This window comes from Nestor notabilis, unplaced genomic scaffold, assembly GCF_000696875.1.
Source record: "Nestor notabilis isolate BGI_N333 unplaced genomic scaffold, ASM69687v1 scaffold23021, whole genome shotgun sequence".
Lineage (NCBI taxonomy): Eukaryota > Metazoa > Chordata > Aves > Psittaciformes > Psittacidae > Nestor > Nestor notabilis.
In genome coordinates, this window is record NW_009915470.1 from 60 (window position 1) to 23,422 (window position 23,363).

General features: G+C 37.6%; 1 protein-coding gene across 1 annotated transcript in view; it reads left to right on the forward strand.

The window, feature by feature from the left end:
* Positions 1 to 816: 816 nt before the first annotated feature.
* DCP1A (decapping mRNA 1A) overlaps positions 817 to 23,363 on the forward strand; it is a gene marked incomplete at its 5' end in the record, with an annotated part of 32,389 nt that continues 9,842 nt past the window's right edge. The window contains 5 exons of the mRNA XM_010024164.1: positions 817 to 857; positions 2,448 to 2,575; positions 11,489 to 11,555; positions 17,509 to 17,647; positions 21,755 to 21,874. Coding sequence (XP_010022466.1) covers positions 817 to 857; positions 2,448 to 2,575; positions 11,489 to 11,555; positions 17,509 to 17,647; positions 21,755 to 21,874 — 495 coding nt within the window. The remainder of the gene's footprint in view (positions 858 to 2,447; positions 2,576 to 11,488; positions 11,556 to 17,508; positions 17,648 to 21,754; positions 21,875 to 23,363) is intronic.

Genomic DNA, 23,363 nt, shown 5'->3' on the forward strand with positions numbered 1-23,363 from the left:
CCCGGAGGGCGCCTGTGCCGGAGAGGGAGCGAGCCGGTGCCTACGAGTCGTTGAGCGCCTCCGGGTAACTGTGACCGAAACAGAAGTGGCGCTGGAGGTTTCTTTTGCTCTTGGTGGCCGTTGCTGCGTTTACTTCTTGTTGTTTGGGTTTTAACTGTAATTTGTTATTGTTGCTTACGTGTGTTGAACAGAGCCCTAATTTAGGAGGAGTGAGATTTGAGAGGTATTAGTGTTTGTCACACCATTAAAATGCAGTTTTTGCTTGGGCATCCATTTTATCTATAAAAATGGAAAATATGTGGAACTTCACGTTGTCATGTGCAGCACTGGGGCTGCACACAGCTTTTGGTGTTTGCAGGTCACAAGCACATGGCAAAGGTTGCTTTGAAAACTGAAGAAAGAGCTATGGTCCATAATTGTTTTGTGTGTGTCATTGCTGTGCTGTACTGTCATTGCTGTTGTGGAAGACTGATATTTTTAGATTAGTGGACTATGGTCCATATTTAAAATGAGGAGTTGTGAGAAGGGTGTTCAGCTCTGGCCCAGGAGGCTCAGCATAGGAAGGTTGTGAACTACTGTATATCCTACCATCAGGTTGATAGCATGAGCAAAATCTTCTGGAAATGGGTTTAATTTCCTACCTTACTAATTAAAACAGGTAGTTTCTGAAAATGAGATCATATTTTTAGTCTTACGATGTCAAGTCCTATGGAAATAGAAGGATATTGTAAATCTTATTAAATAAAATGCTATACAAAAGCTATATAACTGTGTGAACAAGCATATCCCTTAAATACAATTGCTGTCTTTTTTTAGGAGAAAACCAACATAGAAGGGACCTTGTTTGTGTACAAAAGGTAAAGGTGTTTTGTTATTGGTTGGTTGGGGTTTTTGGCAGAGGGTGGGGTGGTTCCCTTCCATAAGAAAACAAACATCAGGTGGCTTCATGTGTGGCATTCATACTGGATATACAGCATCCAGTGAACTTGTAATTACTCATTTGTCCAGCTGTTAGTGTCTGTATACTCGAAAAAGAATAAACTACTCTGCACATAAGTGAATAACTAACACTAGCACTTAAAGGTGCTGCTGAAATGTCATAAAACTTGATGAACACTGCATATGTAGCCACACAAAAACGTAGTTTATTGAGCTCATTTGATTAATGTGTTGAGTTAAATGTTGAGTCTTATTTTGTCTCTTAAAATCCATAAAGCTGATTGTGAAAGGAATACAGATGGTAATTTAAATAATCTGTCCTTACTTACTGTCAGGATATGGCAGAAAATTTTGTAAATAAAGTTGCCTAAAGGCTGGAGATCTGTTAGTGTGCAGTTTGGGGGGGGTTCCTTGATTTCCTCATCAAAACCATGGAAGAAACTGCCAGTTATATAGGTTGGAGAAAAGGGGTGCAAGGGGAGAACCAGCATGTGAAACCAAACACAGATTTAAGTTTTAAATTACAGGCAAATAAAAAAATCTAACAAAGAAATTTCACTGTTCAATATGGGACATATAAATAATGCAGACCTGACACAGACTGCCACAGACTAGGTCATTGCAATATTTTATCCTGGCACTGTGAAGGGATACTAGTTACCAGTTCCTGTCTACTTTACGTTAGCTCCAAGCTTGGAAATACTTAGTATAAGAAAGCCAACCAAACTAATACAGAACAAAAACAAACAGACAAAAAAGGCAAAAAGTTTCCCTGTGACTAGCTGATTATTTCAAACAAGTTCTATTATGCACATTGAAAGATTGACTTGTGATGGTAAGAATCGCTTGCTCCCTCCATAGACAGATTTTGTTGCTGGTCATTTGGTAGAGGTGGCCATATCGTTATAGAAATCTTAACATTTACTGGCTAATTATATCTGGTTTTTACCACCCCTTCACTGTGCTGCTCTTGATTATATGAGTGCTTGCAGACACAATTGTGTGTGCTGACAGGACATTCATGTGGCAAGAGAAAACAGCTCTAAAACTGTCTTGAACTTGCAGTGCTTGCTTAATGTTTTGTTTTACCACCTGGTGTCTAGCAAAAATCTAGACAATAAAAATTGTTTCACTAAGCAGTTTTAAAATACCTCAAAATTGTCTCATGTGAAGTATCAAGCACACTTGCATTTGAATCCTGGATCTGCCCTAGTTGTTTGTTTTTTTTTAAATAGATTGAGGGTTGTTTTTTTTTGAGGCATATCTGTGATTCAGCAGTTTAGCAGTGTAGAACTGTAACGTTACTCCTAATCCTACTTTGAGGTAAGCATAATTTTAAAGTGAAATGAGTCAGTATGCCGAGAAATGGCATAGACAAAGCTTCAGGACTGCTAAAGCTTCATCTAATAAAGCAATAGGGATTTGAAAATTAATTCATAACTGTTTCAGAAAATAGTATGCATTAACGAAGGTATTAATCCTTGGTTTTGTTTGAATTGAAACAATAGGTCAGCTTCTCCTTATCATGGTTTTACGATAGTGAATCGACTGAACATGCACAACCTGGTTGAACCAGTAAATAAAGATCTGGAGTTTCAGCTCCATGAACCTTTTCTTCTCTACAGAAATGCTAACTGTGAGTATAACTTTCTCTAATTCATATAAACTTCATGTTCTGTTTTATAACCTAGACCATTTCTGATTACTGTGATGTCTGTTTCAAGTGTAATGTGAGGGCAGCTTCCAGTGAAATGTCTGTTGATATTCTAAGGGTTTCCTCTTTTACAAGGAAAAAAGTAAAGATTAATTGGTAGCTGCTTCAAGAAGTTGAGACAATTGCTCATCTCTACGTTGAAGATTTCTTTCTCCACAATAGGTTTTGGACTTGAGAGATAGATGTCTATACTAAATTTCCTGGAGTCTGGACTCCAGCAAGTTTGGGTGTTGGGATAGTTGTTGTACAGATGAGTGGTAAAAATAATAGTCAGTGTCTTCTTGCTGCCTTCTGAAATCTAATAGTGTGTTGGAACATCAGTCAAGGTTCAGAGTCCTGGTGTACTGTGTTCCAAGCAGGTGCACACAAAAAGTCCTGCTAAATTATGTAGCCCTTACAGAGGGGAAGAGGGAGTATGTGTGTATATGAAATTCACAGTAGGTTAAGTAGATAAATAAAAGGCACTCCACAGAGCGGAGGATCCTGCTGATACAAAGGTACCATTTCATGTCTTCTTCTCTAGGCAGAGTTCTTCAGACTAGTTTGCTGCTGTCTCATGACAGGTTCCTCTTACTCAGTTACTCGGAGAACCTGCCTGTATGCTGTTTCAGTGCAGTACTTCTCAACACCATGTCTTCTTCCTGTCAGAATATCCCTTTGAATTACAGATAGAAACACTGCTTTGGCCGCACTTCACTGTAGCCAAAAGAACGGTCAAATGTTAATCCCTTCCTTTTTCTCTCTTGGAAAGCCTCTAGGGTCTGTGAGTAGTAGCATAGATTCCATTATGGTGACAAAGAACAACATGAGGTAGGTGGTCTCCTCTGTTTGATGATCTTGGCAATCTTCCTTCTGTGTCACTGATAGGAAAAAGTCAAAACTTCTCAGGAGTTTGAGAAGCCTGGATGATTAGGGAAGTAAATGACTGGCAAGAAACTGGGAGAGGAAAAATACTGCATTGAGTTGGATGTTTTAGCAGGTTGCTTGGTTTGGGAGGAAGAGGAGCTGTAGGTGATGGTGGTAGGGGTAGGATGGCCGATGAGATGATAGTAGAAGAAAGAAGTGCAATTGTGAGATTGAGGAATTGTGGGGTAAGGGAAGCAGGAAGCTGATTCATTTGTTTGTTGGAACTGCTGATGGTATCAGGGAAATGGGAGCTACTGTGGAATTACCATCGTCTATGATAGTGGGAGTGATTAGAGGATCACTTAAAGGACGCAGTCAGAGAAGGGAGGCTGTGTGAGAGTTCATTAGCAACACCTAAAGCTAATTATGTGCTTTTTTTTTTTTTTAATTGATGAAAGCTCCCCTCTTCATGTGGGACACTATTGTGTAAGATCTGTGGGAGTTAGGATAGAGATGACATAGAAGGTACAAGGAAGGAAGACATTCATACAAAGGTGAGCAAGGAAAATATTATAGGCTTTGTAGACTGGATACAGGAAATAATTGCATTCTGAAGGAACTGAGAGTATCCTGGGTTTGGTTGTGGTTTTTTTTTTTTTTTTTTTTTTTTTTTTGTTCCGCTCCCCCCCACCCCCCCAATATCTTTCCCATTTTAAAAGGCTCTTTAAGAGGCTTTGGTCAGAAGGTATCCTTTGTTTCATCACTCTGTCCTGTCTCCTGGAAAAGGCTGGTAGCATATCCAGAAACAGTCTATGCTGATTGCAGATTAGAAACAGTGTAGTTAGCACATCATCAGTTATTTCCCCAAGTGTCACAAATAAGCAGGAGATCAGTTTTTGTGTGCTCTGCTAGTGTTCATTTTGTTCAAATACAAGCTTAAATGCATAGAAAACAGTATCTGAGCTTTTTATTCCTTAAGATTTCAGCACAGCTAACTCCCTTATGTTTTGCATTTAGTTGTGTTTGGATTCTTTTTCTTACGTGCAGTTTCTAAATTTTGCTGACCTTGGTTCCCTGAATTGGTTAGGAAAAAACAAATTATGTGATTGAGATCTTCAGTTTTAAAGCTGTTTGCCTCTGTCTGCAGAGTGTTCATGAAACTTAGGAAAACAAAAAAACAATGACCAAAAAAAAACCAATGCACAAAAAAACCCCAAACAAATGGGGGGTGGGGGACACGACCAAACACCAAAAGCCAGCCAAAGAACACCCCCAGAAGACCCCTTCAGGATTAATTTGGATTTGCAGATAAATTTCAACATGTATGTTTTATTTGTATGTGTAGATTTGGGAGTGTCCAAATTCTCTTCATGCAGAAGGGTGTCTGCTTCTGCTCAGCTGCCTGCTGGCATGAATAACTTTGGCATTTTTGGGACTAATTCAAATAGGTTTAAGCCAGCGGTTAATGTGATGTGTATCTCTAAGGGCTTAATGTGAAGTTCTTCTGAAATCCTTTAATGACTGAAAGAGGAGGGAAGGTTGTACAAGGAAAAATTACCTCTTACATAGAGGGTTGGCAACAGCCTGTTTCTTGTAGTGGTTTAGGGGTTTGGTTTGTTTTTTTGTTTTGTTTTTTTTTTTGTTTGTTTGTTTGGTTTTTTTTTGTATCCTGCTTGAGGAAAAGTCTTAAACAGTAAAGTCTTAACAGTAAGTTGTCCTGTGACAATTGCTGTATGATTGAACTGTTGATTCTGTTTCCTTAGCTTACAGATGGGAAATAATTCAGACTATCTGATTAAAAACCTGAAATAGTGTTTATTAATATTGCTCTTTGGCAGAGTCAAACATATTTTATGCCTATATATTTAGGTTTTAACAGGACCAGTGACAAATGTGGGTTTACACTTCCACAGGGCATAGCAGAAATAGTAGAAGATGGTCAGAGCAGAATTATGCTACCACATACACAGGGGAGGTTCTGTATTAACAAGATTTATAACCTAATATGATACTACTGTTTTATAAACACTTTGTTCTGAGATTCTGTCTTGACTTAAGATAATGAGGGTGAAGTCTGTTACATTTACCAGATTGGACCTCTGTCTGAAATAGCGTGAGAAGCTGTTCTGAGTATATCACGTAATATACTCCAATCTGTACAGAGCTTCTAACAAGGTATGTGAGGAACTTTGCAAGCAGTATATTACAAAAACATTACTTTTGCTTGGCAGGAAGCTATAAGAATGTATAGCCTATCATGCCAGATCATATTTTTTGTAGGTTTTACCATTCTTTTGTAGTTCTATTTGTTCAAGTACTTATTTTTAATATGCAATGGAATCTTTAGTTTGCATATCAGAACTAACTTTCATTAAGCTGTAGACATAAGATCCTTTATCCCTCTGTTCTTGCAAGGTGGGATATGAAGGAGTCTTTCATGGGTGTTCTGGAAGGAAAATAGACCAAGTAATACAGCGTCTTTCTTACATCTAACTTTTGTTGTGTTCTCTCAATGAATGGAAGACATTTGGGTCTATTTGTTACTCATTATTCTGGTTAGATGTTAGACACATAGAGATGATTTTCCCACCTTTTCAGAATTTTAGCCATTAATGGGTAAATCTTTCTTAACTTCAGATTTTATTTTTTATTTTTTTTTCCCCCTCAATCCTTCTGGCTGCATAATATGGTTCAAGCCTCAAAAGAATACCTAACCCCAAGTCTTTGAGAAACACTGTATCTGCTTATAAAGTTGTATGTAATGCTGCCTGAAAACTTAGGGCATTTGCTCATGATTCGTTACATCAGATCTTAAAGCAAAAATAGTCAGGAGTGTGACTGAGAAGCTCTGAGACATTATACCAGTTACAGTGATAAATAGGAAAAAAAAAAGGTATTCTACTTTTCATTGTTAGAAAAAATTGAAGAAAGCAAATATCTCTAAATGTGAACAAATCAAGAAATTACCAAAATGAAAAGAAATTGTTTTGCTAAATGTAACATTTTTCTGATTTAGATTTCATCTCAAAAGGTATGTTTTATATTTTCTTTAGATTATACTTCATACTTAATGTGCTGTTTATTATTGCTTAATCTGGAATGTGTGTTGCTGGGTCCATATGACCCTTGTATAACTTTCCCTCTAGACACATGCACATTCTTTAGAATATTTGTTCATGAAGCATTGAATCTTACCGGCCTTTTTTTTTGTTTGTTTGGTTTTTTGTTATGAACCTAAGCTTGTTTCCTTTTGCCTGTATTTTGTGAAATCTGCTAACCTCTTTTAAAAAAAATACATACAGTTCTGCCAGTAAAAGTAATAATAATCCAGTCTGAAAGTTCAGACCTGTAATGTAAGAATTTGGAGATAGTAGTTGATAGTGTGCTTAATAATAGAGGAAAACTAGTCAAAGTTTTAAACAATGGTCAACTTACCTCTTGAAGTCTGCAAGAAGTATTCCCCAAAGTCTTTCTCATTTGTAACTTTTCCTCTGTATTGGTGGTGCTGGTCTTGATGAAAAGGTTTTTTAATCCAAGCTAGTTCACTTGCAAGGTCAGGCAGATTGATTTCCATGGTGCTGAAAAGACAGATGCCAAGCATAAAACTTGGGTGTTAAAATAAATGGTCCTTGTTTGGTGTGGGTTTTTTGTTTTCTCTTGCTTCTTATTCCTGTCCAAGGGTAAGAGTTAGTAAACCAAAAATAATGGATTTTGGAAAGGTCTGTATGTTTCAGTTGTAAACTAGGTTAAAGTGCTGTCTCCCAGGCTTGTTGTATTGTTATTAGTTACCCAAAGTTATATTCAGAATATCAAAAGCAAAATTAGTTCCATAATTCCAATTAAAATTCTTTGAAAGAGCTCCTGAGTGGTTTCAAAACAGGGCACCTTTCCTGGTAAGAAAAGTCTCTCATTATCACATCTGTTCCCAGCTGGCAATGCATTAAGTATAACATATCTTTGTGCTTGCTGAAGCTGAATGGCACTCCAGCAAGCGCATTAACCCAGCAGTACAGGCTAAGATAAGAAAGGAGCCTGTTCTTGATACCTCAGAAGCAGCAATGAAAGCTGTGGGGGGAGGAACCATTGAAAGCTGTAAAGTTCTAAAAATATTTTGTTTGACCTGAAAGATGGCACTCTAACTGGAAGGGGGTTTCCACTCTGGTTTGGTGTAGCAAAGTAGTAATCACTGTTTTCCACGCTGTACTTCATCAGGTGGCATTTGTTAAAGGGTTCCTAGTCTTGGATCCTGCTTGCCACCTGCTGAATTACTCCAGTGCAACTGCATGTGGGACTGTGCTGTGAACTGTATTTGTGAGATGGCCTTAGATATTCAAAACAATAAGAAAGGGAGGGGCTTTTTTATTATTAATTCCAGTGACTTATAAATCTGTGTGGCAGGCTAATATTTAAATTGAGGAAAATATGAATAATGAATGAGATTGACCGAGGAGAGGTGACATTTCAGCTAACCTTGCTGTTAGAAGAACTATGAGCTTTGAAATTGCTTTATGTGCTTTTGTCTTAAACTGTATTTGAAGTTAATATGATGCATATACCATATGTGAATGATGTAGGTACATAATTTTCTTTATAGACTATAGGATGGCTTTCAAATTGAGTTGTTTCTAGAGACAGCTTGAAAGTTGTTATTTGTCCTCCCCTTCCAGTTGTTAGTTTTCATTGAATAGTAACATCTAAATTAGAACTGTAAAATAAAACTTCTTTCTCTTCTGTCAACTCTTCCAGCTAGTTAAGGTAACTTTTAAACATCATCTTTCTGAATGACATGAAGCTCTCTATGCACAAATTGCTGAACTGCCTAAGGCAAGAGAGTGGTAGTATCTGGAATTGCTGAAACTAGCAGTGCTGATGCGTCCCACGTGCACTTCTGGCCTTGTATTCTCTGACTACAGTTTCATGAACATTTGCCCCCAGCTTCTTGTTTCTGTTCTCTCTCGTGCTACATGGCACGTTTGTAAACTTGAGGCACAAATAGTATCAAGAAACTATTCTGGACTAAAATGTATCCAGTTGACATGAGGGAGAGGGGTGAACTGGAGTAGGATGAGTCAACAGCAAAGTTATGGGAATACAAGAGTGATGACACCGCTTCTTTCTGCTTAGTTAAAATGCACACTGAAGTGAAAGTACAGCTTTGGGATGCAACTTCATTTTATGTTACCAAAAAGTGAGGCCCCCATGTCATTGGTGCTCTTTGCTATCCCCACTCTTAATTCAGATCTGCTGTCTGGGCGGTATTGGAACAACAAGCTGACTGCCCAAGGAAGCAATGAGAGTGTGGTGCTGAGGAGACCAAGATCTTCCTTTTGGTGTCACCCAGCTGTTAGGCTTGAGCAGGAGGACTTCCATAAAGCTTTTGTTTTCTCAAAATCTCTGTTTTCCCATAGTAATTTCAGTCAAGTTTTAATGATTGACCCAGTCAAGTTTGGAGAAAAGTTGAGTGTTGTGCTTAGATAAATATTTGTGGGTCAGTGTTTCTAATAAATATTACCTTTGTTAGAGAAGAATGTAGATGAAGATAACCAATGACTTCTTTTCATTTTATAAAGTCTGATTTGTCTGTGGTATGGATTACTTATTACTTCTTGTGTGTCAAAATTCAGTGTAGAAAAGCTGGATAGAAAGTGTTGAACTAAATGAAAAAATGAGTCCATTTATTGGCTTTTGTTGGATGAAAATCTTAAAAGAACTGCAGTAGAAAGATAGGCCATTAGACTTATGAACATTCAGCTGATGTTTTTGTTGGGTGTAGTAAAAAGATCACATATATATATATATAAATAAAAGAACTGGTAAGTACCAGCTCTCCTTTTAATAAAAGGATGTTCATAGCTAAAATTGCATGCATGCTTGAAGTATGTCAAATACAGTAATGGAGTTGGACACACAATACTTCTGGGGCAAGCGAGCTGAATTGATAATTCCTCTTTTGCAAAGAGGAAGTTAAACATTCCAGCCTTTTGGACCAGATCTAAGTTAATGCGCAAGTTTACTTGTTCATAATCTGCTCTACATCTTTGTAGTACTCTTAATGTTTTGTGGTGACTCCCTCTGATTGCTTGCCAGTAATACAAAGTGGAAAAAAGCCAGGTAGTCTGTGCACCAGACTGAGATTTGAATCTACTTCTGGCCTTGTGTAGACCTGTTTCTGGCAGAATCGAGTGTGACTTTTATCATTTGTCCCATGAAGATATCATTATAGGTTCCTTATCTTCATTTCTTCAGCAAGTATGCTTTTGAAGAAGCTTTCTTCTCTTGGCAGTTCGTCTGATAATGAAGTCAGAAAAAAATTTTTCTTCAATGCTAAAATATGCTACATGACTACAGAAGTAGCTGAAACTAGAAACATTTTCAGGTTTCTATCCAGTAGACAATGCAGTTGTATTAAACTGTCAATATCAATAAATATTTCATAAGCATTGGCTACATGTTTGCTTTTTTTATTGTTTTGTCTTTTGTAAGAAGAAAGTTCCTTAAATTGTACTGTATTTATTTCTTTGTCTATGACTTGAAAAGCTTTGTTGTCTGTTACTTAAGCTGTAACTTGAAACAAACACCCAAATGAATACAGTTGTTAATAAAAGAAGTGAAGTAGAACTTCAGTTTGTCTTAGGATATTGCTGCAGAAATGAAGTGTGGGCATGACTGTTTCAGGGTTTTGGTCCAACACAGAAAGCCACAGTAAGCCTGTGATAACTGGAACTGTTTGGTAAATAATTGCTGTCTTTGCCATGGCTTGAAATGATTTTGAGTGGACTTTGAGATTTTTGTCTATTTTGAGGAGGAAAAGAATGGGTGTAGGAAAATGTGCAGATATCACTTTGAAATAAGTAACTACATCTGGCTGGAAAATGTATAGGTTTTTTAAACATACTTTCACCTTATAGCATATTTTTTTTATAATCTGTGATTTCGACTTCATAAAAATATTGGCAGGAACTGCCAAAGACGAGGTTTTAAAAGGCTAAAAGCACCTTTTCAGAAATGAAAATATTTTAATGGTAACACATGTAAAGTAAAGTTTAATGTACTTGCACACTGTGCGTTGACGAACTTCATAGGTGAACTGAGATTTAAAATAACCAGTCTTGTGGATTGGATTAAATACAACTCTGAAAAGAGTTCTGCAATTTGTTGTATTGGCACTACTGTGGGGACAGTGAAGAGATGAGTGTGGGGAAGAAAAAACAGCCTCTTTGAAGTGGGATTGCTGATGAAGAAGTAGCACATGGTACTACTGACAAAGTTTCTCCTTCTGGTGAAGTGTCTTTCAGGCTCTAACTCTGTGGACTTTCAGTGGAATTTTAACCATTCTGGAAGCCAGAATGGGGCTTAGTGTTTTGCTGAGCTGATTTTGCCCTCATTGGTTTGTCCTCGGTACCCTCAAAGAGTAGGATTCAATATGAATCTAGATACAGGCTGCTCTATGAATGTGACAGTATGATTGGCGCTTTGGTACTGTATCCTTCTTATACAAATACTTTCACAAAAAGAATTTGGAGAGGGAAACAACCAGAAAGCCTCTGACTAAACTATCATACCATAATTCCAACTTTAACATTTTTGTTGACCTTCAAAAATTGACAAAAACAAGTGCTTAAAAAATAGAAAGGATATTCTTTAGCCTAGTTTAAATGGTGAAGTCAGTAATTCAAAACAGAAGGTTGCAACTGTAGTGAGAAGGCATCTGATAGTTAAAACTTCATTTTTCTGTCACTTTTCGTTACAAACAGTATCAACATTTTGTAGTTCTTGCATTTAATCCATCTGAAGTTGGATTTGTGTTTGCACATGTGCTATTTCTGATTACTTTATAAATGCTAGTCAGTCACACAGAGTATTGAGTGGAAACTGATGGTAATTCATATGTTGCAGACCTAAGGGATTATTTTTTTTCCTACTGATTTGATTTTAAAAAAAAAAAAAACCCTTGTCTTATACTTGCACTTTTTTTTTCTTATTTTCAAGTGTCAATTTACAGTATCTGGTTTTACGACAAGAATGACTGTCATCGAATAGCAAAACTCATGGCTAAGTAAGTACTTAATATTCTGTAATTCTTTTATGCAATACAGAAAAAAATGAACCTAGTGAACATGTTTGGGTTTTTTTCTCCTTAACTAGTATAGTAACAGGATTTTTAGTAATCAGAATGCTGGGTTTCTGCTAAAAAAACTACAACCTTAAAAGTTTCAGTTAAGGGGTAAAAAAAATCAGTTTAAGCATTAGTTGGCATTTTCCAATGAAAGCAAACGTGAACACTGTTTATTTTGTTTTGTATAGAGATGCTGGCAAAAGAACCTCTGCAGGCCAATAAATGATGGCCATGTTTTTTTGGTTAGTTTTGTGGTCTGTTTGGTGGTGGGCTTGCTTTTGTTTGGATTTGTGGAGTGTTTTGCTTTTAAGGCTTAGTTATTATTTCTGACTGAAATGAAGGGTTGGAGACTAGTGGGAGAAGTAGGTGGAATCTTACAGAATTAAAGCAACGTTGGGAGTACAAGGAAAACTATGAAATGATAGGAGCTTGTTGGTAATTTCTGGATTGTTTGTTTTATTATTATTATTCCTTTTTTCCCCTCTCTTTTTTCCCCTCTTTTTTTCCCCCCACCCCTTCCATTTTTATTTTTTTTTTTTTTTCTTCTCCTCTGGGGATAAAGTTGGTTCATGAAGCTGCCATGTCACTTATTCTTGGTTTGTAGTTCAGAGGGCTCCTAGAGATGTCATGCAGCAGGAAAAATTCTGAAATGGTCTCAAACTTTAAGAGACTGTATTTGCATTAACTTGGGTTTGCTAGTTTGTTGAAGCTGCTGTTGCTGCAGCAGTGTAGTTAGTGTCCCTTTACTGTTGATGGTTGCACAGCTGGAGGGTTTCAACCTGAAGAACAACAGATGTCAAAGGAGGCTGGAACTGGTTGAGTTGATGATGTGGCATAAAGTCTTTGAAACGCTGTGACTGAAGGCTGTTCTTGCACTTTTCTGTTCCTTCAGGGGAGCTGCTTGCAGATTAAGCCAAGATGTTTTACTAATAGAAAAGGATGAGAATTAACTTCAGCAAATCTTCAGTGTCCTTACAAAAGGAAGGAGCTTGGATTGTTTGATAGGATAGTTTACACTACAAAAGATGCAAAATGCAAACGTACTCTAGAGGGATATCTTGTCGTTCCTTATTCTCTCCTGTGCTTTTCTTCGCTATCTTTCGTGAACTTTCCTTTTCACTTCCCTGAACTTTCTTTTCTATTGCATGCCTCAATCAGCATGTTGTGTCTTGCAAGTTGGGACATCCTGAAGACAGACAAAACTTGAAGACCGGCCAACACTTTGACTAGTTTCCATATACTTACTCAGAATTCTAATTTCCTGGTCTGGGGTTTTTGCTTTGGGTTATTTTGGGTTTTTTTCCCCACAGAAGCCATGTAAAACAACACAAATTATGGATTTTGATATATGATATAAAGATCTTTCTAAATTCTTGGTTTTCTTTTCTCTCATCGTTATAAGTCTATACAGTTCCTGTTTCCCACTTCTTGCTCCTCCTCTCACAGCTGCATTGAACTTCTTGCTCTTATTTGGCTTTTCCAAGGGTTAATTGACAACAGTTGTGTGAAACTGACTGTTGGAAATTGTTACCAAAACAAAGAAAATGGCTGTTGCCTCTCCTTTGTATAAGCAGAGCATCAGATGGTCATGGCTTTCTTATTTTAATGCACCTTTTAAGACAACAATTAATGTTTGAAGTGGGAGAGAAAGCTGAGCTCTTTGAACTCTACCATGTTCTTGCTCTGTCATGTACAGCTACAGTGCAGATGGAAGTGTCATATAGCAAAACTTGAGTTAATTTGCTATTAAACCTAGTCCCTATAGCTTGAATCGTGAACTAGAAGTACTTCAGGGATCTTTAAAAGTGTAATCAGATAACAGACCAGTCTAGCCATGGCATCCCAGTCCATAAAGCACATCTAACCTCTTTGCTGGTTAATGACACAGCAGGGTCATTTAAAGTCAGTCTGTGAATAATCTAAACTTTATTGTTATCTGCTTTGCAAACTACTGCCTTTTCTTGGGTTTCTAATACCTGTGTTGCAGCTTTCTTGACACACAGAAGTGCCAGAGCTAGTGTTACTGATTCACCCCTGTTGATGGTGCAGATACTTACATGCTCTTGTGACTGTAGCATCTCAGCACCCTAGAAAGTTTATGAGATTACAAATTATTTTGGAAGGTCAAAAAGCTGAAACACATTTTTCACATCTTGGAACTTTTTATGGTGGGTGTTGGAATGACTCTGGATTACAAGTATCTTTGAAACTGAAATTAGAGCTAGTGTGTCAAGCAGACTTTGGGGAACATGTATTGAGCTTTGTTACTTCAAACTTAATGCAAGTGGATCTAGAGAAATCAAATGTGTTCACTAGGTATTGACCAATACAGACAGTTAAATTTTGTTGAGCTGGCTAGGACCTCACTTTAGTATGATTTTTTTTTTTTTGTCTTTGCTGCTATTAACTTGGTCAGAAAAGAGTATTAAGTGACCTTAGCTAGTGTAAGTGCTAGTAGTAATTCTTTGATTATCTGAGTGGTTTCTTCTTTCATAAAGTCATCTTCATTATTGGATCACTGAATGTTTCAATACTTGTATTTTTTTTTTCCTTTAAAGTTGTGTATTGGTTTTGGGGTAACAAAAGTATTGGCAGAGGCTATTTCTGTACTAAGACAGCTATTTAGAGTAGGTCTATTTCCTTGTATTTGTTGTATGAGCGCTGTAGAATGAAATCCCGCTTCGTTTGGTACCACACATGTTACAGCTTTTGAGTATCTAAAGGTTCATATTGGGGAAAACGAAATGAAGGCATTCTAGTTGCACATAACTGTAGGATGGGAAAGCTGCACTTCTGAGGCTGCTGTTAGAAACTTGCTGAAAAGTGGATTGATACTATTTTGCTGACATCTATTTCCACAAACATCAAGCTTTCTCTCCCCCAAGATGTGTAGAGGCAGTCAGAAAAAAGGTAAAAATGCTGATACTTTTGTGTGCTTCTCTATGCGAGGGAGGCTGAAATTGCAGGAATTACTTCATCCTGGGATGAAAGACGTATTTAAGAAAACTTAAAATATACTTTTTAACTTAGTTGAATAAAACTGAATCTTAGAGAAGGAAAGTTGCATTTCAGCACATGGTAGCAGGCTCCATCAGGCTTAGATCAGTACGTTTTGAAATAAATATTTACATTGTCTTCCAAGAGCATTAATTTTGTTCCATAGTTTTGTCTTGGGTGGAAATTAGATTTTTACCCTATTGTTTAGGTGGGGGGTTTATTATTGGTAGGAAAGAGTACTGCCTTTATTATACCTCTGAGCTTCAGAAACACATCCATATAAGGCTTCAAGGAGATTTGTACTCTGTTTCCTGGGGTTTAACTTGACCTTATTGTGCCAGACTGAATTAACAAGATTGCAGACCATCCATTTATATTTTGGTGGCTTATCTTTCAAAAGTAAGTTAGTGTTTGTAGGCTTTGCAATCACAGACTTCACTTCTCACGTACTCTCTCTCTTTCTCTCTCTCTCCCCGCTCTGCCCACCCCAGTCCCTCCAGTGAGGTTGTGCCAGGTATATTTTCGATGCTGTAACTGCAGATATTCTTACGCAAACTGTCACAGCAGCAACTATCCCTGGAGGAATGTGTGCCTCTTCCACTGCCTAATATAATGGAAGGAAACAGCAGGCCTTGCTTGAAAAAAGATTTAATCCTGGATTGCGTAGAGAGCATGCTCAATGTACAGATTTGCATTAGTTAAATTCTTCCTCAGCAAAGGCTTACAGTGTACAGAAATTTTTCCTTTTTAAAAAAAAAATCTAGAATTTTCTGAAATAAAAAAAACCCCCACCATATAATGGGAGTCATCAAACTCCTGAATTCCAAAGGACTTAGTTTGGGTCCAGTTGATGTTTGAGGGATGAGCTTTCTAGATGCAGTAGGACAGAAACTAGAGTTTTCAAATCTTTGTGAAACTATTGCATTCTGACATATAAATTCAAGGGGGGGGTTATTTATAGGTTAGTCTACAGGCTTGTTTTACCCTGTTTCAACAGTCAGACCCAAACTGGCTTCTGAGATACAGGCAGCAAGCTAAAAGTGGGACAGTATTGCAGGGAGTTTTGGGGGTATAGTGTTTTACATTTGCCCCATCACCACCATCTGACTGTAACCTGCACAAGACAGAAGATGGAGGAAGAGCTATTAGACACTTACCTGCATGAGAGGGTAATTCATTATTAAAAAAAGAAATTTCCCTTTAACTATTTATTTTTCTGATACAATTATGTTGACACTTAAAATCTCAGCAAAGTATTCTGGTATTCTCTTACCTTGCCCTTTCTCACCCCTAGTTTGGAGTTGAGTTTAGACAGGTCCTAAGTCAGGGTTGTGTGATGGCGTGGGGTGCTGGAACAAAATGTTCTCTCAGGGTGTCACCATAGAAACATTTGTACAGTATTGAGCTGCTTCATCCAAATGAGCACATACTGCAGTTCTTAAAAATTGTCAGACAGTGTAGACTGGCCTCCCTGTTCCAAGTTACCATTTGCAGGTGAATGCTTGCTTACAGACAGAAAAAGCTGTATAATAGTGAGAAGCTGGTTAAATAAGCAGCTGGTATGATTTAAAATTTTCAAAGTAATTTTGAAAGCAATGTTGAATTATTAAAAGCTAAATCCAACCCTTCTTCAAATAAACACAGCTAAACTCTAGTGACGTGAGGAGGTTTGGTTGCTGGAAAACTGGAAAGAAACTTCCAAAACTTGAACTATTTTTTTGCCCAGAAATGGCAACATAGAGGTGCATATGAATATCTAATTGCAGTCTCTAAAGTCTACAGTTTGTTCTGAATCCGAACTGACCCAAAGAAACCGGAGGCTGGAATGATTGGCACTTTCTGTGATTGTTATGATGGCACTTTTTGGCTCCCCCATCAGCCATTAGTTCCACAGCTTGAGAGGTCACAAGTGCCATGCCAGCTCCAGAGCTCTGCCCTGTTTACAGTGCTTGTTTTTTCTTAACATATTTCATTAATGCAGGCTTAAAAAAGAAGGGATTACAGGCTGGTGTGTGTTTATTTCAAGAGGATAAGCTTTAGCGCATTGCACAGCCGTGTATATCTTGTGAATTGCAAGTGGATTAGGAGTAGAAGTATATGCTGCCTGTACTTTTATTAGGGGAACATACCAGGTATACATTTTCTTCTTGCATGCCTTAACCATCTTTTAAACTGAAAGGTTTTGATACTTGAGACAGGTGGGGGTGGAGAAATGGTGAATGAACTGTAGGCACCAAAGGCCAGGGGGAAGTATGTGTTATAGACCTGCAGGTAATTGGAATGACAACAGCTAAAGAAGAAAATGGTTTGTCATTCTTCCCAGAGCCTTAAGTGGGGGAGTAAGGTGATTTGCTGTAAGCCTCCTTGCAGGCTGACTCCAGAGGCATCTGGTGTGAGCCAGATCTCTTCTTTCCCACTGTCTTCGTGGTGTTGTGTAATGGTAGGCCTCATCCTGAATCAGAACTGTGTTGTAATTGATTTTGTTGAATAACATGGCTGCACTTTGGCTAAATATGGGAAAAAAGGTTAGGAAGTAAGTCTGTGGTATAATACATGTGCTGTTTGTATATTGCGTGCTTGGATGTCCACATATTTTATTGTGAAAACGTCTAAACATGACAGTTTCACAGAAGTAGTATTTACTGTAGGCAGACTGTGTGAGAGACCAGTGCTGTCTGCATTGGAGATAAATTGTACAGACCACTTGACAACTTGACTTGTATAAACCTTTTAGCAAATGAAAGCCTGTGTAACTTTGGACAGCTATGTGTTAGGCTTTTACTCAGGCAGAACAAAATGTGTTAATATGCTGGGAGTACATTTTTCTTTACTGTTTTTTGCAAGATTTTAATTCTAGATAAAATTCTTAAACCCTGTTTCTTCTTTCCCGTTACAGAGTGGTAGAACAAGAAGCTCAGAGATCACAGCAAGTTTCCCAGGACAGAAAAAGTCCTACCAGAACCAATGGCTGCAGTGAAAACAAGCCCATTGACATCCTGGAAATGCTTAGTAAAGCCAAGGATGAATATGAAAGAGTAAGGAAATATTTTCTTCCCTTTTCTTTGTTTTCCTCTAACCTTATAAACAACTAAAAATACTACTTCTGCTTCAGAATAAGGGGCTTAGGATGTCACATGGAGTCCACTGTAGTAGTATTCCCTGTGATTTCTGAGAGAGAGATGATAGAGAATAAATCTCTCTTGTCCAATGCAACACACTCTTACCTGAGATTGCAAAGTAATGCACCTTATCTCTAATTTAATGAGCCTGTATATTGTGATGTTTGAATTGCCCTGTTTTGGGGAGGGGGGGAATACAGTTTTAAAAATGGATACCTGGAGATGCAGACCCAACAAAATGCTTTTTGAAAACAGCTGTGGGGGCTGCTTCATCTCAGTACTCATCTACTGTCTCGTTTTGTGAGTTTTTTGTTAAAGAAAACATGAAAGAATAGGTATCTGTTACACGGCAGATGTTCAGTACCACTGACCACCTCTGCTTTCGTCATCTTGAAATTCCTTATTTTAAATGTTTCTTATATTGGCTGACAACTTGGGTTCTCATTTTTTTTTCTTGCATACTGAAAGTCACTGGAGGAGATACACTGTGATTCATGCCATAATCGAGATCATTCATTGAGCTGCACACTAAAATGTTTTGGCATGTTGAATAATATAACAGAAGCCCAGAAACTTTGTGAACTATCCCCTGCCTGTGATACAAGCACAGACGTAGAATGACTTAGAGAGAAGGGATGGTGTGGGGAAAAATTCATGTTTTAAAACAGTGTGGGATTTACATGTTGTATGAATTATTAAGCCTATCTGGAAACTAGTTTTTAACATATCAGCTGTGTTTTGTTTAGAGAGCAGGCATTTTCTGCCCTTGTTTCAGTAGCCTTGTTTCAGATAGATGTCTTGTTCCCTTCTTCAAGTACACTATACTAGGAAACAGTCTCTGATTTCAGGCAAGATAGGTTGAATGCTCATCATGTGATCCAAATTTTGTTTCTGGGATTAGAAAATAAAAATTGTACCCAGCAATGTCTCTCTCTTCTTAGTCTCAAAAGACATCTTCTAGTATTAGAGATCAGAGATGCAGTCATTCAGTATATTTGTAGACTTTGGGAAGCATATTTTTAATAGCTGTACATGAAGTATAACAATACTATTCTGCTATCCTTCTGTTCCCCAGTTGACTATTTCTCTCCTCTCTGTCTGTTGTTTTAATGAATTAATTGACTTCAGAAGGATGAGTCTGGTACCTTTTGTCAGTGCTAAATTCATAGATTTACGTAATGGAGATTATTAGTTCTCTTAGGAAAGAGCTACTGTATGTAGTCTTAAGGACCAAATTCATACATCCAGGGCAAATATAAGGGTAATATGCGGGAGACCAAAAGAGGAAACAAGGATTCTGATCATGCCTCTCCCCAAGTACAATAATACAAGAATGTGCAATGGCAGAATAATGTATGACATTGCAGAGCTGTGGCATGGGGTTTTGTGGCTGTACTGGTGGGAGAAGAGTTGGCACATGAGTATAGTGCTTGATTCCTTCCAGATGTCACTTGTGCAGCAGAGTTCCTTTGAGTACTTGAGGTTTGGGTCTTTGTAGGATCCTAGATTGTTACAGGAGAAAAGAAGAAATGTGTGGATTAAGCCTTGTATGAACCGATTTAACTTGTCACTTTCTGATGTAAGTTGAGGGCAGGTAAATGTGACAAACCATACAATGTATGTGACCCGGGCTAGACAGCAGTTTCTGAAAATCAATGATGTGTTTGTTCAGTGCTTTAAATACAGATTAAAAAAAAAAAAAAAGGGAGAAAAGAATGCTTCCGACTCTGAGCATCAGTGCTGTTCAGGGAGAAGGTGTCTTTGTACAAAGGCCAGCATTGTGGAAGTATTGGCTTTTGTAAGGGCACAGGAGGAAGTATCAAAACCTGAATGACTCATCTTTCAGTGTTGTATCAACTGTGATGGGTTTGAAGTAATTGAAGGCTTTTGGGGAAGAAAAAAACCACACATCACAGGAACTCCCTGTTTGGTAGTGCCCTCTTAGGTTATGATGAAGCCTTCCTCCCTGTTTGTCCTTTCAGTATTAGATAATACATGTTTCCAACAGACGGCTCTTAAAAATGACTTCAGCTACTCCTGCTTCTCCTCTCCTAATTTTCAGATCTTTTCCATGTGAGTACTGAAAAGCTTTTGCTAGAAACATAGTTCCTAAGTATCATGGCTGAATCTCTGTAGACAAAATACTGATAAACAGGCAATGGTATACAGATTTTGTGGTGATCAGCCAATGTCTGTGGTGCCTGTAATACAATAGGGAAATCTGCAGGTCATGGACTACAGTAGAGCTGCTGTATAATTGGAGGGGTTGTGTCTTGGTCTGCATTTGTTGGTGGGTGTGTTTGTTTCTTGATGCTTTAGAACATTAGTGAAACTAGAATAATTACTTAATTTCCTTTTTGTGTAAACTGAATCTGTTCCAACTTAATGCCATGGCCTATGACTGTAGTTACGTAGAAGTTGCCAGATAAACAGAATTGGACAATGTTGGTCACATTTCAAGCAAACTTCTTTGGAGGAATGCTCCGTTGATCACCTCAGCTTTAGCAACAAATGTCTGGCATGTTAATCTTGAAATTCCTTGTAGCTAAAGTATGTGAATGTTAAGTAACCAACTTGCTTTGAAGATGGCTTTGAGAGACCTTTTCTGCCTTAATGTTTTTATTATTATTTTATGGCAGTCAGTAATTATGCATGAATTTGTATTTAGGAGTAGAAAGTATTTATCTGCCTGGTACATTCCAGATGGATCATACCGTAATCCTTGTGTGCAGCCCACATGAGATTGGCAGAGTGTCAGCATGAGAAAGGGGCAGAGAGAGTGAAAAAGAGATTTATGAAGGTCTGAGTGATTTAATCTAGGATTCCAAATCAGTTTAATCCTTCAAGTACTCACTACTTCAAGTCCATATGTGAAAATGAATGAATGCTGAGTTTTATTTATTTTTTTTTTTTTTTAAATGAGGTGAATGGATGCTTTTTATAGTGTGGTGTTTTGTGGATGTGTTTCAGTATGAGCACAGAAACATACTGCAGCTTATCCACTAGTGAAAAGAAAACTGCTTTGTTTGTTTTTTGGGTTTGTGTTTTTTTTTTTTCTTCTGGTAACCACAAGGCATCCAACAGTTCAGGCACAAAGGGCTTTGACCTTCAAGTCAGTGACTAAAAGACAGAAAGATGGAGAAGTTGCTTCTCATCCCTGTCCCTAAATCACAACATATAGTCTTGAATTTTTAATTTATTTGCTTTCATTTAGAAACTGAAAATAAAGCTCAGTTTGGTTTTTAACTTGTTGGTAAATGTTTAACCATATTTTGTTACTGTAAGCAACCAGAACAATCATGGTGTCTTATGCTAATGTTCAGCTTTAGTTTGCTTACTGAGAGCTTGACAGTTCTACAGTTTGGGTGTTTTCACTGGTGATTCAAATGATAATACAACTTCTGCGCTTGTTTATGTGTGTATTTATTAAAGATGAAAGTCAACTCGATCTGTAAACATCCTGTCTGTTATAATGTAGCTCTTGTCTGGTTTCACCTTGTTCACAGAAAACCAAATTAGCACCTTCTGAAAATACATGTATGTGGTTAAGTACAGCTGGTGGAAATAAGTTGGTGACAGGCTCTTTTCCCAGCCATTCAGGATGATTTCTGACAGGATTTTTTTTTTAAGCTGTTTCTAGTTGGGGTTCTTAAATTAATGAAGTGTAGGAAACTTCCTCATTAGCAGCTATTACAGATACAGGATGTAGAAAAGCCTGCCTTTTTTATATCATTTTCCTTCTTGGCAAAGAAAGTATGAAGCCAGTTCTTAATTTTTTCCTTTTATAATAAAAAGTAAAAGCTTTATGACTACATACTAAATGGTGGATGTCTTTGTATGATTTTTTTGTTTCCTAAAATTCATGAATTCCACAATGTCTTACAGACAATGTACATAGTACTGATTTCTGTATTTACAAGTGCCATCTGAACAGGATTGAAGTAGTGGGTAAATGTGTACTTAAAGTCATCTATTTCTGTCAATATTTTTCCTTTTTTTTTATTTTTTTATTTTTACCTGCAGAATCAGAATAATGATTTAAGTATTATATCAAGTTCTGGAACGCAACAAAATGCAAATCCTCCAAAGGCAGAAAGCACAGAGCCTTCAGAACAGAAAACTTCATTACAAGTGCAAGAGCAGGTATGTGCCATCCAACTGTAAAAAGGTGCTTTCTTTTTTCTTTTTTTTTTTTTTTTTTTTTTTTTTTTTTTTAAATTTAGTTGTTTGCTTTGGAATCAAAGTATTTATTTCTTGGCATGCTTGCAGTGTTGTCTGCTGACTGTATTATCACCTTAAATAAACTAATGTGTTTGGGGACTTTTAGTATCCTGAATTCTGTCTTTGAGCTAGCATTTAAAAATAAGAGGTTCTGTCCACATTACTGTGAATATCCGAGTATGTTTAAATGGGCTAACTTGGATTCTGGAAGAAGTCAGTCGATGGTAATGTGAAGGATCACTTGCAGAGCCAGGAGGCAAGAAAAAATTCTCTCTGCCACATTATTGAACTGAGCATGGCATCAGTTGCAGTCTTTCACATATGAACTGTGTTCACTGTTTTCTCACATCCAAGACCTTTACTTAAGGTTTGTCCGTGCTGCCTTCAAAGCTGTAGTCCTGTTAAATCAACAGTGAATTGTTAACCAAGAAATGGCTTCAGTCATGGCAGCACTGAATTCTCATTAGTGTAACTGCAGGTGTGTTTATCTGTCTTCTCCCATACTTCTGTAGCTTGTATTGAACCTCTGCTTGTATGACTGTTTGGTAGTGGAATCAGTTGGCTTGGCCGATTCCTTCACAATTAGATCGTGGAAAAAGTGTGTGTTGCTTTGCTTTGGAGCTTTTTGTTTTGTTAGTGGCAGGGCAGTAGTGGTGTTTGGAGGGCTTTTTCCCATGTTAAGAACTTTCTGACAGTATATTCCTTCCTCTGCCGGAAGGGAAATACTCTGGGGGTGGAAATAAATGAATTTGAGTGTTGTTTGGGAGGGATGTTGCTCAAATTGAAGTAATACAGGTGTTGAGATCTGTTTCAGGTGAGCGTTAGATAAAACATTGAATCAGCATGTATCCAAATATCTATAAATTTTAAAGGTTGGTGTTACTACTGTAATTGAAGTTTAAGCCACAGTAAAAATGTTAGTGAAAAAAACCTCTGCTTCATGTAAATATTGTTTATCAACCATGGGAAACTTGTTACAAAATACCCTGTCATTGCTGGAGTGGCTGCAGTAGTTCAGTATCTGGCTCCATTTTATAGTAAGCATTTCTGCACAGGGCAGCTGTAGCTTCATACAAGAATTCTTAGAGATAAATTTAGGAGAAAAAAAGTAACTTACACAATAACCAAATTCCCTGTAACGCCCGAGTATCTTGGCCCTGCCTACAGCGACACCCAGTGGGCACGGACAGGTCAGTAGTGGTTCTCAGCAAATACTTATCTTCGGTAAGCTGCAAGGCGTGTCATAGTTTACTGTTGTGTTTCTGATGCAGTAACACAAAAATGTCTGAAAAATGCCCTATGAAAATGTGTGCAACTTCACATTTAGTACTTGTAAACAAAATACGTTGTAGTAGTAATAATTTCTAGCACGGGTTATGGTGAGGGTATGAGCAGCAGGAATCTGTTTTAG